General features: G+C 35.0%; 1 protein-coding gene across 1 annotated transcript; it reads left to right on the top strand.

Annotated features, from left to right (window-relative positions):
* Positions 1-16,818: 16,818 nt before the first annotated feature.
* Positions 16,819-19,955, top strand: LOC142519202 (proteasome subunit beta type-1-like). Its single transcript, XM_075622140.1, has 7 exons — positions 16,819-16,995; positions 17,079-17,186; positions 18,294-18,375; positions 18,693-18,822; positions 18,914-19,056; positions 19,144-19,230; positions 19,614-19,955. The coding sequence occupies exons 1-7, from the start codon at positions 16,949-16,951 to the stop codon at positions 19,686-19,688; spliced, it is 672 nt and encodes a 223-aa protein (XP_075478255.1). The 5' UTR covers positions 16,819-16,948; the 3' UTR covers positions 19,689-19,955.

Below are 19,955 nucleotides of genomic sequence, written 5' to 3'. Positions count from 1 at the left end.
TAAATTTGCAGCATCTGCCAAACACGGAAGTCATACCGTCCTTCGTCAGTGGCAACGACGCTGTAAAATTTGCACCGCCCGCTACCAACATGATCAGATACTGCGACATTTTTTTCGATTTTACTTATTATTCTTTAGGAGTTGAGGGTCATCCCTTGTTAAACATAATGAGACTTGATACCATATATTAAAAAAAGTGAGTTAAAATTCAAGTTCACTAATTTGAAAAATAAATAATCCTAGCTACCAAAATGGATTGTACTCGTCAGGTTGACCCATCCCGCTGCATAAAATAGTTGGATTGCGTTGATAAAATGCTGGCCTTCCTACCCCCTTCCCCGCTCCACATAATGCGTGTTGAGGTGGCTTGCGAGTTGGCCCGTCCCGTCCCATCCAGTCAAATTCAACACAAAATTGATAAAGCTTCTCGGGTCGATCCGTCCAGACACACAAAATAGGTGAATTGAGTCGGTAAAATCTCCTTTATGGGTTAGCTTACTCTGTCGTCTCGTTTTGATAGTACTACCTAAAATGTGATCAAACCATTTTTGTAAAAAGACAATATTATGAAATTTATCTTTGAGAAAAATTGTATTATTTTTATAAAGAAATAATTCTTTAACTTATTTAGATAAGTGTTGATGTTGATTTAGTTTTCGGAAAAATAAAGGAGATATATGTGTGTCGGTAAACTTATTTTTTATTTTATCTTTACAACTAATATGATTAATATATTCAAATATCATTATTATTTTTATTAATTCTATTACTAGTAAAAAAAATATTCACTTTTTTTAAAAGAAATAATACATGGATAGATTATTATTTTCCAAATATTATTACTATTTTTATTAATACTAGTACTGGTAAAAATAAAAAATAGACAAATACACATACTGAGGAACGCATCCTTATTGTTTTGAAAACTAAACCAATATATATTAAATAATAAAGGAATTTAAAAAACAATAAAAATTAAAAGAGGACAAACTGAGGAATTTTGCATACAACAATTCAAGAATTCTGCGCACCAAGAATTAAGATATTTGAGAACTTGCACATGCATAATTTTAAAACTATTAAATATCTATAAATTATAAATAAAATTATAATAAAAATAAATTAGAAAATAAGTATATCAATACACATATACATTTATGTATTTTCTTCGAAAACTAAACAAACACTTATGTAAATAAATAAAGGAATTTGAAAAAAAAAGTAGAATTTTAAAAATAATGTCTATTTTTTTTTAAAAAAAATGGCTGCCCGATTCAATATTTTTAAAAATATCTTTCGAATTTGTAAACTTGAGATTCAACTCTGTTGAGTTAAGCGCCTATGAGTGAGTAGTACCGAAAAATAGTGACTTCATGGGAAGCTCTCATGCGTCAAGCTGTTCACGTTGCACTGTTTGATTTGATTGGTTATGTAGGCCGTAAAAGAGTGACGCCAAATATTAATCGGTAATACTGTCTCTGGTGAGAACATGACCGACGGTAAGGAAAATGTAAGATTGATTTCTAAGGGATATGAGACAACACCAACAGATAGACATGCAACCTCCAGACTCATGGGCGTAATAGACCAAACCATTAGCACCCAAGTAGGTGCACTTCGGTTGCCTCAAGTATAAAGAAATAAAGTCGCGTCTTGGCTAGCAGCTATAGACTCTAATGATAAACGTTTGATCCTAACAATTGGTATCAGAGTGAGATCATAAGTTCAACTCTCACAAGAAACATATTTATATACTTCTTGGGGGATGTTGGGTTAAGCATGCATGAGTGAGAGTAGTACACTGATGAGCTGCTGACGTTGCGTCGCTTGATCTGATTGGCTAGGTGAGATGTAAAAGACTGACGTCAAATTTTAACGGGTAATATTTTCTCTACTAGGGACAGGACCGATGGTAGGAAAATGATAAGATTGATCTCTAAGGATATGAGACAGCGCATGTAGATAGACACACATCTTCCCAGAATCATGGGCATATTAGTTCAAATTTGATTTTTAAAACTCATTGTACAAACCCATTTCAACTTAATAGTTATTTGTTGCCTAATTGAAACTCCTAGCACACTTTCGATTGTAGGCCGCAGCTTCACAATCTGCATAATATTTAATGTTTCTTTTTCCAATACTACAAACACAATATTTAACGCCTTTGTGTGAAGATCAACTTAACTAAACTTTGAAGCTTAAATCTCATGAATATATGTGAGGATTTAATCCATTACAGTGTGTGTATTTCTCAAATGTATCATCACACTTGGGTTTGCTCTCATTGTAGCTATTTTCTTCACGTATGATGTCCATATTTTTAATCTTCTTCCAAAGCTTGTATTTTATCTTCAAGATATTGTAATCATAGGTTCTAAGAAAAATGTATATGTTAAACACAAGAATATCAAGTTTGGGAAGATTATGGACAGTTTTTGACGTTAAAACATTCATTTCCGCCTTTATGGCCTCATTTCCTGAGCCTGACTGATTTTGAGGTCGACTGTAGTTAAGCTCGTCAGCTAGACTAATTATTCAGTTGGGCTTGTCAGCTAGACTTAGCCAAACTGATGAGGTCTGTTGAAATCAAAACTAGTAGTTTCATCGTCAGTTATCAGCATTTTAGGCTCCGATTCAAACTTCTATTTGTGAATATGATTTGCATATCATGGTATTAGCTTCGTAACTCATACTAAATCATTTCATTAAAGTAACCGAGCTGATCAGGCATACCAAAATACATCAACTGTTTATAAATAATTGATTGATATTTTTGTTGCAATTAGTTTGGTCTTTCAACCATTAGTTTGTCTATATAACATTCGATTTATCCCATTGACGTGAAATATAACTTTCCCAAATTGAGTTTTATGTTCATTCATTTCAGCCGTTGGCTATTTGCATCAACGAGCTGTGAGATATAATCAAAATACTACAACTTATTTTTTATTTGGCTAAAATCGGGTTTCAGTTTCCATATCGAGTTAATAACTTCACATTTCAATAAATATATTAGAAACACCATTAACAAATTTTTTTATTATCAAAATCAAGATTGTTAGAGTTTCTAAATCACTCCCATTTTTGTTATGTCACATCAAGTCCCATTTTAGTCCCATTTTATTAATATTTGACGTGACCTCAAGTCTTAAAGAAAAAATGAAATTGGAAAAAAACTTCCAATTTATGCCGCTGCGAAATCTGCAATGTTTGTTGCCACCGAGAAAGGACATTTGCTCTATATGTATGTATCTTTTAGTTTAAATGCTGCGTCTTATTTGAAATCTAAAAAAATTATTTACATAAAATTTATATCCATGACAATGATTTCAATTCTATGCTACATTATGTAAGCTTCACCCAAGGTAACATCCATAATTAAGGGATTTTCTCTCATCCACCAGCACCTTTCATTTGGTGTGAGGCCTACATAAATGAAGGATTGATGCTACATCACCCTATATATAATAGAATGTCTCCATAATTTATTTGGTATGAGATGAAGAGACCCCACATCAAATGAATGATTATCCAAAACACTTTGATGATAAACTACTAAAAGAATAATAGGAAATAATATTTGTGTTGTATTTGGATTTATGAATTTAAAGATAATGATTTTAAATTCATAACAAATATATTGATTTGTTTGAGTAATTTTTTTTATATATCATTATAGTGAATTTCAAAATCATTTCAACTACTATATATGTTATTAGTCCGCGTTTGACCATTGTGTTATAAGTACATGAAACTTTTTAAATATTTACGCAATATAATGGTCTAGCTATAGCTCATACCAAACAAACTTATCATAACACACATCCAAATTAATTGTAACCACAAATTACTGAATATGACGTTGATGATGCCCGGGTAGATTGGGTGAGCTGGTTGGGCAATATACCCGGGCAGAGAAATGTACTTTCCCTGTAAATATTTCGACCTGTTGGGATGATTTTGGCATAGCTTGATGGGATGAGTACGAGTGGTCTGGCCTGGTGGGATGACCCCGGGTGGTATGGCCTGTCCTGGTCTGCCCAGGTGCTCTGGCCCAGTCTCTCGGGTGGTATGGTCTGTCCTGGTCTGCCCGAGTGATCTGGCCTGGTCTCCCAGGTGGTCTGGCCATTAGGCTGGAGGTCCTGGGTTCAACACTTTAAGAATCTATGCTACTAGCCCAACTAGTGCCAACACTTTAAGAATCTAGGTACTTATGCCTAGAGGTCCTGAGTTCAAGTGTTGGGGGAGGCGAAAGAAACCACTTTCTAGGGGTGGGATATTCTATGAGTGACGGTGCATGGGCATGGGCCGAGGACCTTGCTGGACCATCCTAACGACCCATGACCAGTAGTTGTGCATGGGTATGGGCTGAGACCCATGTTGGTTCAGCTTAATGGCCATGATCGTCACAGGTCTGGCCTTTCCTGGTCTGATCGGGTGCTCTGGCCCGATCTCTCGGGTGGTATGGCTTGTCCTGGTGTGCCCGGGTGATCTGGCCTGGTCTCCCGGGTGGTCTGGCCTTTTCTGGTCTGCCCGGTTGCTCTGGCCTGATCTCTCGGGTGGTATGGTTTGTCCTGGTGTGCCTGGGTGATCTTGACTGGTCTCCCGGGTGGTATGACCTTTCCTGGTCTTCTCGGATGATCCTCGGGAGATGACCTCGGGTCAGAAAATCTGCACACATTTAACAAGATAATGTCATTGGGGCGCCAGAAGGGTTTCTGGCATAGGCATTTAGACGCTCAAGTCAATACAAGGTTCACCAAGTGGAGAGAGAATTTATTGAATGCAGTAGATTGTCTTATCTCAAATGAGCAAACCTGGGTATTTATAGTGGAGAAGATGACCTAAATTACAGTGCAAGTACATTGTTCCTGATTAGACATATGCCCATGCCCTATCTTCTAACGACTGCCCATGCCCTGTCATCTGTCAATAAGTATGGTGACCCATACTGTTCGGGTCTTGTCATGGGCACTGATTGTCATGCTAATGATGCATGATGACTCATACTGGTCGGGTGACCTGAACCTTGGTTGAGCGATAGGACACTGATTTGACGAGAGGACCCTGGCCGGGCTGAAGGACCCTGGTCGGGTGAGAGGACCCTGGCCGGGCTGGAGGACCCTGGCCAGGTGGATTGGGTAAGCTGGGTGGGTAATCTACCCGGGCAGAGAAATGTACTTTCCCTGTAAATATTTTGACCTATTGGGATGAGTCTGGCCTGATGGATGACCTCGGGTGGTCTGTCTTCCTTGGTGGGATGACCTTAGGTGGTATGGCATGTCTTAGTCTGCCCGGGTGCTCTGGCCCGGTCTCCCGGGTGGTATGATCTGTCCTGGTCTGCCCAGGTGCTCTCGCCTTTCTAGTCTTCCCAGATGCTCTAACCCGATCTCCTGGGTGGTATGGCCTATCCTGGTGTGCCCGAGTGATCTGGCCCGGTCTCCCGGGTGGTATGGCCTTTCCTGTTCAGCCCGAGTGCTCTGGTCAAATCTGCCAGGTGGTATGGTCTGTCCACGTCTGCCCGGGTGCTCTGACCCGATCTGCCCGAGGGCTCTGGCCTTTCCTGGTCTACTCGGGTGCTCTGGCTCGGTCTCCCGGGTGGTATGGCCTGTCCTAGTTTGTTCGGGTGATCTGGCCTGGTCTCCCGGGTGGTATGGCCTTTCATGGTATGTCCAGTTGCTCTGGCCCTGTCTCCCAGGTGGTATGGCCTGTCCAGGTCTGCCCGAGTGCTCTGACTCGGTCTGTCCGGGTGCTCTGGCCTTTCCTGGTGGGATGATCCCTGGTCAGACTATCTGCACACACTCAACAAGATAATGTCAGTGGCGCGCGTAATCACTCCGATGCTCAAGTCAGTACAAGGTTCACCAAGTAGAAAAAAAATTTATTGAATGCAGTAGATTGTCCTATTTCTAATGAGAAAACCTGAGTATTTATAGGGGAGAAGATGACATAGATTACAGTGCATGTACACTGTTCCTGATTAGACAGATACTCATGCCATGTCTTCTGACGACTGCCCATGCCATGTCATCTGTCAGTAAGTATGGTGACCCATACTGTTCGGGTCTTGTCATAAGCACTGATTGTCATGCTAATGATGCATGGTGACTCATACTGGTTGGGTGATACGAACCCTGGTTGAGCGATAGGACTCTTACTTGACGAGAGGACCCTGGCCGAGCTGGAGGAACCTGTCCAGAGGAGAGGACCCTGGCCAGGCTAGAGGACCCTTGTCGGGTGAGAGGACCCTGACCGGGTGAGACCCTGTCCGGGCTAGAGGACCCTGGCCGGGTGAGAGGACACTGACCAAATTTTACACATGCTGTGGCGCCCCAAACCTCGCCACGTAATCATACAACATGTGACGTCATATGCATAAAATTTTTTTCTTTTCGACGACGTAATAATATAATGCATATACGACAAAATAGTGCAATCACCCCACTATCTACGTCAGTGTAGCAGAAACAGTATAATAAATACACACATACAACTCAAATAAGACAATAAGCTATACTGTCTCTATCTACTATCAACTACAAGACTGTTTCACTAGACACACCTAGTCCTTCACCACTATCATGTCTCACGCATAGTCCTGTATTCTGCCCAACAGAAATAGCCCTCAAAGGGTGAGCATATACAACAATCATCATCGTAATACATAACAGTTATATTAACAACATAAAATATAACTGAAATCATAATAGAAATACCCCCTTTGCCGTTTCTTGACAATCAGCCAACAACAACCTCAACAACATCACAATGCAACAACATCGACGATACGTCGCACCCCAACACCGGCGACAGCAATATCGTCGAACGAACAACAACATCGACGATACGTCGCACCCCAACACCGGCGACAGCAATATCGTCGAACGAATAACAACATCAACGATACGTCGCACCCCAACACCGGCGACAGCAATATCGTTGAACGAACAACATCAACGTGACAACATCAACGTGACAACATCAACGAGACAACATCAACGAGACGTCTCCCAACAACGATAACCAACAACATCAACAATAATAAACAACAAATATAATACCAAATCACCAAATCCAGTGATTTATCGTCGTTCAACACAATAGTATTCATCAATACTAAACAATAACAACATATGCTCGTACGTCAACACGTACCTGATAATCGAGTATATATACAATCTGGCTATTTCTTTGATCCTGAGGCTTGTGATGTATCTAAATAATTCAACAATAAATATCAGATCATTGTCACCGTATCAACACAGTTATAACAGCCTCAATATATAACATCAAATAGCCCAACAACAATTAATTCAACAAAATATAAAACTCGATTATAAATTCGTATTGTTCAACAATTTAATATTCTAGTGTATTTAATTCACAATATTACCATCAAATACACCCTAATTAATTTAACATCAAATAATAGACTATTTTACAACATCCGTCAAATTACGAAAACTTTATATCAACGTGTAGCCTATACTTCGTAGACTCCGAATATATAATCAGAATTAATAACAACTGACAAACAACTCTTCAATCTCAATTCAACGATTAAAAATTCCTAATTATAATAAATTAGGAATAATTCAAAACAACAACACAATAATCTTCTCTACTTCGTTAAAATCATACACTACTCAACAATCTTCAATTTCAGTAAGATTTAACAATTTATTGGATTTATTTCAGAAACCGACGAATTTCAAACATCACCAAAAATATAAAATTTATACCTCAAATCGAAGACCTCGTGTCAACGATCCCAAAACTGAAGTCGGTTCGTCGATTGGATAAACCGATAAATCGCAAGATCGCAAAAAAAAATCACAAACCCTATATTCTTCTTTCTCTTCGATACTGTATCTATTCATTTCTTTTGAACAGTACGGTGGAACTCAATCTTTTTTTTTTAATTTAATTTTTTTAAATATTATATTATATTATATTAATAAAATAATATAATATAATATAATATATAATATTTAACATTTTAACACCGGTATATCCATTTGGACAAGTCAAACGATAAAATTTTTCAAAACTCAAAACATGAAACTTCTATATCTTTGTGTTTTCTACGTTATATCCAAATTTAAAATCATTTGGACTTCATATGACCAAAATATGTCATATTTCATTCTTTAAAAATCATTAATTATTTAGTAATCTCATATTACTAAATCAACAACTTGTGATATTACTTCAGGCATTACACATGCTCTACTGTTTCGAGCAAAATTAGAATTTAACTCGGTTAAGTTTTCTTTTTTCGTCCGATTCCAATAATGACCCGAGCCTTTTCCAGGATATTAGCCGTCGTTATCCCTTTATTTAAATCACCAAATTAGCATTTTGATCCAACAAGGAGCACGCATGTTAAAGGCTTGAAAACGCACAAACTTACTTGCCCTGCTTGGATTTTTTTAGAGTAATTTTTTTGTCAACCTTACATTTTTTTTATACCATTAAATAAAAGGAGTAAAAACCATTTCTCTCGTAATTGAAGTAGGTGTTAATTTTAAAATAAAAGTCACCAATTCGATTGTAATTTCAAATGCTCTAGAGCGTTCAAAAGCATGCAATTCCAAGAGTTATTTTGTCTGAATTTGAATGGATATTGGTTTTGGACATTGACTATAGCGACACATATAAACATAACGTGTTTGTGCTCAGTCGTATATATAAAGCATGAGAAACATATATATACTATATTATTAATACTAATTATTTTGCGAGGTGATCGTGTAAATTTTGAAAAGTAGGTATCTTGTGAGACGGTTTTACGAATCTTTATATGTGAGATGGGTCAACCCTACCAATATTCACAATAAAAAATAATATTCTTAGCATAAAAAATCATGACCCAAATAAGATATCTGTCTCACAAAATACGACCCGTGAGACTGTCGCACACAAGTTTTTTCTAATTTTGAAATACAAAACGTATCTATCTCAAATTACAAAAACACTCTTCATTTCAACTATTTTCTAATAAAATATTTCTCTGTCTTATCTGTAATTTTGAATTTTAAAATTATCATATCATCTATATCACAAAAAATTAGTTATAAATTTTTGATTTTAATATAATCCCTAGATTTTTCACAAACCAATAATTTAACATATATTTTTTAATATGTAGATGTTGATTAACGATAATTATCCAAATTGTAAGAAGATCATTGTACCAAGTTTGGAGTCATGTATTACACGTTCAATCGACGTGGGATCTTGTTGATTTCGAGATGTAAAGTGGTGATAGTCTTCTTTAAAACAACAGAAATTAAAATTTTTAGTCCTTTTTTTTAAATAAAAATTGAAAATACATTTTATTTCAAAATATTATGATGGCAGCAAGATTTCGTAGGATTGACTTTGGCGCATGGTGTCCCTCGATTAATTGCAAGTGGTGAATTAAAATAGTAAGTTGAATTGATTTGGAGGGATATTTCAACCATTAATTTGAAATGAAAATCATGTTGAGTGTATTTCAGTTTCATCGTAATTATGATTGCATCTACACATATTAACAAATGATGGATTTGAAATTCATCTAAGATAATTTCAGTAAAACTAACAATGATAGGTCTCTTATGAGACAGTCTCACGGATTTTTATCATAAAGACGGATCAATTATACTTATATTTACAATATTAAGTGTACTTTGACATAAAAAGTAATATTTTTTATGAATGACCTTAATAAGATATGACAAAAACTTGTGTGAGACGGTCTCACGGGTTGTATTTTGTGAGACGGATCTCTTATTTGGATCATCCAAAAAAAATATTATTTTTAATGCTTAGAGTATTACTTTTTATTGTGAATATCAGTAGGGTTGATCCGTTTAACAGATAAAGATTCGTGAGACCATCTCACAAGAGACCTACTCATAAGATATTTGTCTACTAAAATTGATTCGTGTGACCGTCTCGCCATTTTTTTAAATAATCCGATATATTTAAAACCTATAGATTTGAATTTTCCTTCTAAATCAAATATTTCTATATCGAAATCATAATCTTAGATTATTTATTATGTCAATGCCATCACCTTTAACTTAATTTTTTTCTCAATGAATTTTAATTTTTGTTTATTTTAAAACAATAAAATTAAAAATTCGAATTCATATTAACGTAATTTTAAATAATTTTCCAACAAGACATGATGAAAGCGATTGATGTTTCATCAAAGACCTAGTCAAAAGTACGTTTCACCAATAACCAAATGACATGTGTTTATTGTAATTAAAATAAAAAAATCAATATATTATTATTATTAGTGGTATTATATTATAGAATAAAAATGTGGGTCGTGTTGTGAAAAAGTAAAAATTTATGGTAAAAAGTAAAAATCTCAAACTCTCAAAATTTACCAAACTACACACTTTATAATATTTTTCTCTCTACTCAATTGTGATTTTCTTCACAAATGAGAGATCTATTTATAGGAAATCTTTACAAATAATCCAAAAATAAAATACATCATTACCTACATCATCACACACTAATTTTCAATATTTACAACTCTTATTTTCAACATTCAAATATTCAACATTCAAATATTCAATACTTACATTTTAAATATATTTTTCAACACTCCCCCTTGTGATGATGATCATAATGATTGTCTTCATTACGTGTTTTTATACTGCCTCGTTAAAAACCTTACTAGGAAAAACCCATTGGGATAAAAACCATAGTAAGGGAAAAAGAGTGCAGTCACGTAAACTCCCCCTCATGTTGACACGAACAATTCTTCACAAATTTCGTAGATTGCGCATCCCAATATTATATATGTGCTTTCTGAATATTGACGTAGGAAGTGCCTTTGTGAAGAGATCTGATGAGTTTTCACTTGATTGAATGTGACGAACATCAATACATCTATTCTTCTCAAGCTCCTTGGTGAATGCGAAGAACTTAGGAGGAATATGTTTAGTTCTGTCGCTTTTTATGTATCCTTCTTTCATTTGAGCAACACATGCAGCATTATCTTCATATAGTATCACAGGCTTCTCATCAGATGATAATCCGCATGAAATTTGGATATGTTGGGTCATTGATTTTAACCACACACATTCACGACTTGCTTCATGTAGTGCAATAATCTCGGCATGATTTGATGAAGTTGTTACGAGCGTTTGTTTCTGAGAACGCCAAGATATTGCAGTGCCTCCACGAGTAAATACATATCCAGTTTGGGAACGTGCCTTGTGTGGATCAGATAAGTATCCAGCATCAGCATAACCAATTATACTTGGATTAGCATCTTTTGAATACAAAAGTCCCAAGTCTGTCGTTCCTCGTAGATAACGGAATATATGTTTAATTCCGTTCCAGTGTCTCTTTGTTGGATATGTGCTAAATCTTGCCAACAGATTCACGGCAAAAGATATATCAGGCCTTGTACAATTTGTAAGGTACATAAGGGCACCGATGGCACTTAGATATGGTACTTCTGGACCAAGAATATCTTCATCATCTTCACATGGACGGAATGGATCCTTTTCTATGTTTAATGATCTAACAACCATTGGAGTACTTAAAGGATTTGCTTTATCCATATTAAAACGTTTAAGGATCTTTTCTGTATAATTTGTCTGGTGAACAAACATTCCACATTCTTTTTGTTCAATTTGTAAACCCAGACAATACTTGGTTTTTCCAAGATCCTTCATTTCAAATTCTTCCTTCAAGTATGACACAACTTCTTGAATTTCTTTATTCGTTCCAATGATGTTTAAATCATCAACATATACAGCAATAATTACGCATCCGGATGTTGTTTTCTTAATGAAAACACAAGGGCATATTGAATTATTTACATATCCCTTTTTCATCAAGTGATCACTTAGTCGATTATACCACATTCGACCTGATTGCTTTAACCCATATAATGATCTTTGTAATTTCACAGAATAACATTCCCTGGGTTTTGAACTTTGTGCTTCAGGCATCTTAAATCCTTCAGGGATTTTCATATATATATTACTATCAAGTGATCCATATAAGTAAGCTGTAACAACATCCATAAGACGCATTTCTAAATTTTCAGATACCGCCAAGCTAATCAAATACCGAAACGTAATTGCATCCATCACAGGAGAATACGTTTCTTCATAATCAATTCCAGGCCTTTGAGAAAAACCTTGTGCAACAAGTCGAGCTTTATATCTTACTATTTCATTTTTCTCATTTCGCTTTCGAATAAAAACCCATTTGTATCCAACAGGTTTTACACCTTCAGGTGTAAAGACTATAGGTCCAAAAACATTACGTTTATTTAGCGAATTTAATTCAACCTGGATGGCATCTTTCCATTTTATCCAATCCTGCCGATTTTTACATTCACCAAAAGATTTTGGTTCATGATCTTCGTTATCATTTATGATGTCGATTGCCACATTATAAGAAAATATATCATCAATTTCATCTATATCTTTTCGGTTCCATATTTTTCCAGTATTAATATAATTGATAGAGATTTCATGATTCTCGTCAGTTTGTGGTTCTGACAGAACATTTTCATCATCATGTGTTTCTTCAGGAACACCATTCTCTATTTTGTGATCATCATGTGTTTTTTCAGAAACGACATTCTTTATTTTGTGATCATCGTGTTTCTCTATGAATTTTCTTTTTCGAGGATTTTTATCCTTTGAACCGACTGGCCTTCCACGCTTCAGGCGTTTAATGACATCATGAGTATCTTCCATTTGTTTCTTTGGAATTTCAATTCGAGCAGGGGCATTTGCAGCATGTATATATGATTTAGTTACCCCTTTTGTGTCTGCAAATGCATCTGGTATTTGATTTGCTATTCTTTGCAAGTGTACAATTTGTTGTACATCTTTTTCACATTGTTTTGTTCTTGGATCCAGATGTAACAATGATGATACATACCATGTAATTTCTTTTTCGGTATGTTTCTGTTCTCCCCCTAACATTGGGAAGATTTCCTCATTAAAATGACAATCAGCAAAACGTGCTGTGAACACGTCGCCTGTCTGAGGTTCAAGATATCGAATGATTGATGGACTATCATAACCGATATAAATTCCAACCTTTCTTTGAGGTCCCATTTTCTTTCGTTGCGGTGGTGCAATAGGCACATACACCATACATCCAAAAATTCTCAGATGAGAAATGTCTGGTTCTTTACCAAATGCAAGCTGCAATGGGGAGTATTTATGATATGCACTTGGTCTGATGCGAATTAATGAAGCAGCGTGTAAAATTGCATGTCCCCATATAGAAATAGGGAGCTTTGTTTTCATTATCATTGGTCTAGCAATCATTTGCAGACGTTTAATCAATGATTCAGCCAATCCATTCTGTGTATGTACATGAGCAACAGGATGCTCAACAATGATTCCCATAGACATACAATAATCATTGAAAGTTTGGGAAGTAAATTCACCAGCATTATCAAGTCTAATTTTCTTGATTGTATAATCGGGAAATTGATTCCTCAATTTTATTATTTGAGCAAGTAATCTTGCAAATGCAACATTTCGAGTTGATAATAAACATACATGTGACCATCTGCTGGAGGCATCAATCAATACCATAAAGTATCTGAATGGTCCACATGGTGGATGGATTGGTCCACAAATATCACCCTGAATACGTTCAAGAAACATTGGTGATTCAGTTTGGATTTTGACTGGTGATGGTCTTATAATAAGTTTTCCAAGAGAACATGCTTTACATTGAAACTTATTATTCTGAAAGATCTTCTGGTCTTTCAGTGGATGACCATGTGTATTTTCTATAATTCTTCGCATCATTGTTGAACCAGGATGTCCCAATCGATCATGCCAATTGGTTAATATCGAAGAATTATCAACTACCATGTTTGATTCAATGGGACTTATATGTGTATAATGCAATCCAGTAGGGAGCATTGGTAGTTTTTCAATCACATATTTCTTTCCTGATTTATATGTGATAAGACACATATATTTCTCATTCCCTTCATTCATTGTTTGAGTATCATACCCATGGGAATATATATCATTAAAACTCAACAAATTTCTTTTCGATTGTGGTGAATATAAAGCATCATTGATCAAAAATTTTGTACCATTAGGTAACAAAAATTGTGCTTTACCACATCCTTTAATCAAGTCTACAGGACCTGATATTGTATTCACCGTTGTTTTTGTTGGTTTTAGTTCCAAGAAATATCTTTTACCTCGGAGGATAGTGTGCGTTGTACCACTATCGGGTATGCAAACTTCACCTTTGCTCATAGCATTTTCCATATTTCAACTTCAAAAAATATATGCAATGAAATAAAATTACTGACAATAAAATGCAAAAATATAGCACACAATAAACTTTCATATCTTTTTGAGTGATTCTCATTAACACTCATATTTTCATGATGCCTTTTCTGTGGATGGTTTGAGACGTTCTTTTGAGATGAGTTATAAAAGTAACTATCTCGATTATTTTCAAAACCACGGCCGCGTCCACGACCACGACCACTTCCACGTCCACATCCACGACCACGACCTCGATTTCGTCCTCGACCAAAATCTTGTTTATAACTTTGATTTTGGTTTCCAGATTTAAATTCATTTTTGCTTACGACATTTACTTCAGGAAATGCCGTTGAACTAGTGGGTCGTGCCTGATGATTTCTCACTAAATTCATTTGTTCGAATCTTTCTTTTAATCCCTTCCACAAAACCATGGGATGCCAACGCAAAAATATCATGGCTTTTGTCTTTTCTTGGGATGTCGATATGCCATTTTTTTTTATGGTCTCATTTAAACCCAATGACTCAAGATGCATTTATACATCGAGAGTCCATGACATATAATTTTTTTCCGTGATATCAAGAGCAATGAATTCGAACTTTGCCAAGTTTGACATGGTGGTACTAAAAAAAATTACGATGCATTTTATTAGTTAATGAATATTGCAATACAAAGTAATGGATAAACAACAAGTACACGTATTTGTAAAAATAAAGAAAACACACGAGGAGGATATTCTCCGATAAATAAAAGACTCGTGAGTATGATAACCAAAATAATTAAAAATAACTTTGAGAAAGTCATCTTCTTTTTTCTTCGAAAAATTTGATGAATAATAATTTTTAGAGAAGAAGAGAAAGTTGGAGTGATTGAATGTGTTTGTGAGATGATATTTATAGGGTAAAAACTAGCCGTTTTGTTACCGTTTATGACCGTTGGTGTACAAAAAAATAAAGGTATGTATTTGTATAATTTTATGGTAATAATATGATATATATAATATTAGACATGTTTAAATAATTATGTATATCATATCAATATATTATAATGAGTGTCATAATTTATTTTGTTTAAAAACCTTATAGGCTTTTATACTTGTCGTATCCCTTACCGGGAGTGTGGGATGTCATCTTAACATCCTCCCAGGATTTATAACAAGTTTATGAAAAATTTATTTTTATTATTTCTAATAATAACATTATATTGTATATTAAATAAATACACAATAAATAAATAACAGTAAAATAAATATAATTATTTTTGTTACCTTTTTCTTCTGTTTGGAGCTTGGAAAAGTATGTAGGACTTTTAGAGCTTCGTGCTGATAACGTGTTGTGAAAAAGTAAAAATTTATGGTAAAAAGTAAAAATCTCAAACTCTCAAAATTTACCAAACTACACACTTTATAATATTTTTCTCTCTACTCAATTGTGATTTTCTTCACAAATGAGAGATCTATTTATAGGAAATCTTTACAAATAATCCAAAAATAAAATACATCATTACCTACATCATCACACACTAATTTTCAATATTTACAACTCTTATTTTCAACATTCAAATATTCAACATTCAAATATTCAATACTTACATTTTAAATATATTTTTCAACAGGTCGCGATTTTTATTTTTTATTTTTAAAATAAGCTTCATTAAAATAATGATTTTTGCGTATCGTTATATTTAAACTTCATTAAAATAATGATGTGTTCATGCCATATTGTGGCAACCCTCGTGATAATTTCTCAGTTGGTCGACATGGAGCGAAACACATCAAATTCATACAACTCCACTTGTCGTAGCATTTCTTTATATATATATATATATATATATATATATATATATATATTCTTATTTTTGTATTTTAAAATTATTCATCATTCCGAGTAAAAATAATTAATTATGATTTTGATGATAAAAATTAGTGTTAACAGAAAATGTTTTAATATAAGTTTCTTGTAACATTTAACAAATGATTTGATAATTATCAAGTGAAAATTGACTCGAGGTTCAAAATTTTAAATCAGCAAGTTCCACGTTTGAAACCATGTTATCAATTATCTTTTCATTTTATTAAACTAATGAATAATAAGCACTTAAAATGCGTGCACACAATGTAATATATTATTAGAAAAAAAATATTTTTGACTAGCAAACATTTTTATGGAAAACAATAACTTGGTGCAATAGTGGAGAGAATAATACATAGGAATTTTTGAGTATTTGTCTTGTAATACGGTTTCACGAATCTTTATCTGTGAAACTAGTCAATCCTATCGATATTCACAATAAAAAATAATACTCTTAGTATGCACACAAGATTCGAGGAGGAAAGAATAAAAACAGTCGTTTAATTGAATAAAAATATAAAATTTCTGCCAAAAAAATTTCAATTTAAAAATTATGCACAACCAAAAATAATAATAATAATATAAAAGGTCACCAATATTCTTTGGCAAGTGTGAGAAATGCCCAATTTAAACGCCCAAAGCCCAAAGTTTACTTGCTTTGCGAATAGTCCAGACCAATAGTAAAATCAGTTATCTGGAGCCCAACAAGCGAGGCCCACTTACTTTTCTTGAGAAAAAAGACAGTGCGGTGCCATAGCTCAAAACATCAATCTTCGCGTTCTTTTTCGCGTCTCTCTTACTATTTCGAATTCGACATGACGAAGCAGCGAGCAAATTGGTCTCCGTACGACAACAATGGAGGGTGAGTTAAATCCTTGTTCAATTTATGGAGAAACCCTTTGATTTCAATGCTAATGTTGTGTGTATTTTGATTGCTTTGTACAGGACGTGTGTTGCGATTGCCGGCGCTGATTACTGTGTGATTGCGGCCGATACTCGAATGTCCACTGGCTACAACATTCTTACACGCGATTACTCCAAAATTATTCAGCTGTGAGTATAGTTTACTGCTTAATTGTTTGAGGCTTTGGTTGTTTTTACTGAGAAGTTATGATAATAGAAGTTCGTGGTAAAAAGATCCGATTTTTACTTTTATATAAGATTTTTGTGTGCTTTATTGGATCCGTTTGTTAGAAGGTTTTAGTCTTGATTATGAAGCTTATTATTATTATTATTTTTTGACTGCGAAGCTTATTTGGTGAAGTTAATTTTACTGAATTATTTTGTTTACAAGATGTCTTAGGCCGGGTTTGAAGATAGATTAATAGATAAACAGTAAGAAAATGTTAATTCTGTGCTACAAAGAATGCTGATGAAGCACACTGGGCACACAGTCTAGTATTTTTTTTGTTTTGTTTAACTAGACTAGATACTAATTATGCACATATGCTTACTGTTTGTTCTTTTAAAGACATGGAATATACTCTTCGCGGGGCTTTCTATTTATTTCCTGTATGAAACCATATTAATTAAGAGCTGAGAGCGCAATGTTGTGCAAGGGACACAACGCAAGGTGAAGGTTGCGATTTACTGAATCGATATCCCTAAGTGGGGATGATTTGCTGTAATCTAAATATTTGAAGAAAATTTATCAAGTGAATAAATTATTTTTACCTAGCATTTTGTCTCGGATTTATAACTCAACATTTTTGATTCACTTAAATGGCCTCTGAAGCATTAACAGCGCATCATGTAGACTGGGCTTCATGGTTGAAGCACGTGATTTATTGGAGGACCGGACCTGAGGCTCAGCCCTTTATTGACAGAGCTTGTGGGCTTTTAATGACTATATGTATAAACATGATGATTTAACATTTAATGTACCAAGTAGGCAAGTACTAGCCATTTAATCTCTGTTTAATTCCATTATCATGGAGCCTTCACGAGGAGATTCCATGATGGAATAATTGTTCCTCACCTAAATGCGGAGAGTGTTTCTTTTACTTTTTACTTCAGTAGGATATCATATATAACTTTCTTATATTTATCAATACATGGTGATCACAATGCTTACATTTCGTTTTTTTCCTCTTTGATGCTCGCACCGTTGTTTGTATTTTACTTCTCCTGTGAAGTTTTTTTTGGTTTCTTACCATATAGGGCAGACAAATCTTTGATGGCCTCTTCTGGCTTTCAAGCAGATGTCAGAGCTCTGCAAAAGGTCCTGGAAGCTAGGCACCTGGTGAGTTATTGAATTGTTTTGTATGTTTAAAATTTGAATTTATTGTTAATTCCTGGAAAACGTGTTGAGGTACATTTAGCAAGTAATAAACTGGGTAATGACAAAGCACAACAATCTCTGGCCATCTCCCAAAGAGGGCAAAAGTTTGTGTCTTAACTATGGGGGCATGGTGAGATGTTATGCATGGTTGGAGAAGTAAATTCGAACTTTCTTAAGATGAGTTTGATGTCATTTAACATAATGTTTGGACAGATTCTTTGAACTAATGTTTGTTTGAATTCATTCACATAATTTGATAATCGTTATTTGACTTATAGATCTATCAGCACCAACATAACAAGCAAATGAGCTGCCCTGCTATGGCTCAGTTGCTCTCTAATACCCTGTACTACAAACGTTTCTTCCCATACTATGCTTTCAATGTCTTGGGTGGCCTTGACCATGAAGGTTAGTCTTAATCTTATTTCAATTGGGTCATTATCTCAATCTTTATACTGGTTCAATGTCCGTTTCTTTTGATCTTCCTGAAATCCTGAAGGTAAGGGCTGTGTCTTTACGTATGATGCTGTTGGGTCTTACGAAAGGGTCGGATACAGTTCCCAAGGTTCTGGTTCTACCCTTATAACACCATTTCTGGACAACCAACTGAAGTCTCCCAGTCCTCTTTTATTACCAGCAAAGGTGTGATTTTGATAACAGTCTCTTTCAGCATTCTTATGTACCTTTTTTTTCTTTATCTTCAAATTAAAAACCACATGGTTACTACAGGATGCCGTTACTCCCCTTTCAGAGTCCGAAGCCATTGACTTGGTGAAAACTTGTTTTGCATCAGCAACAGAGAGGGACATATATACGGTAGGCTTGTTACCATTGCTCTGTCACTGATATGCTTTGTAAATAGGATCAATGAGTGAATTTTAATGCACATTCTTTATTCATCAATATAATACAAACATAGGATCATGTTGTGCAGTAAACAGTGAATCAAATTTAAACGACCCAGTAAACAAATTAATTTGTCAGGGATAGAAAGTTACTTCGATGCTTGGAAGGTAGTTGGAAGTGGCTTTTCTGTTATCATGTGAATCTATCTGCCAATTTTAGTAGGGATTATCAATTCTTTTCTGGACTATGAGCTTCATGATGAAGGATTTCCAATATTCATTTGTTGTCAATATACTACAAACGAGGATTAACTTTTCCCCCGCTCTTCTGAACTTGCTAATGTGGTGTTGCAGGGAGACAAGCTGGAAATAGTCATTTTAAATGCTGCAGGCATACGGCGTGAATACTTGGAACTCAGGAAAGATTAAGTCCAGATTTCTGTTACTGGCGTCCATGCTGTACCTGAAACGGGAGGTTGAAAATGCTTGGGATGCCCTCACTTGAGGAGGGTGGTCATTGCTTACGCTTTCTTGGATTCTGTATGTTCTTCTTGCCTCAATGAATTGGGCCTTTCATGGAACTGTTGCTGTATTTGCATTAATTTGTGGTTGAACTTTTAATCCGAGATTCATGTGATAACTGCTGATTGGCACCCACATTCTTATTGGAAATTTGTACTCCACTATTTGCAACGA

Source organism: Primulina tabacum, chromosome 11 (assembly GCF_025594145.1).
Source record: "Primulina tabacum isolate GXHZ01 chromosome 11, ASM2559414v2, whole genome shotgun sequence".
Lineage (NCBI taxonomy): Eukaryota > Viridiplantae > Streptophyta > Magnoliopsida > Lamiales > Gesneriaceae > Primulina > Primulina tabacum.
The sequence above is the reverse complement of the archived record's forward strand: the minus strand, read 5'-3'. Positions and strand labels throughout refer to the sequence as shown.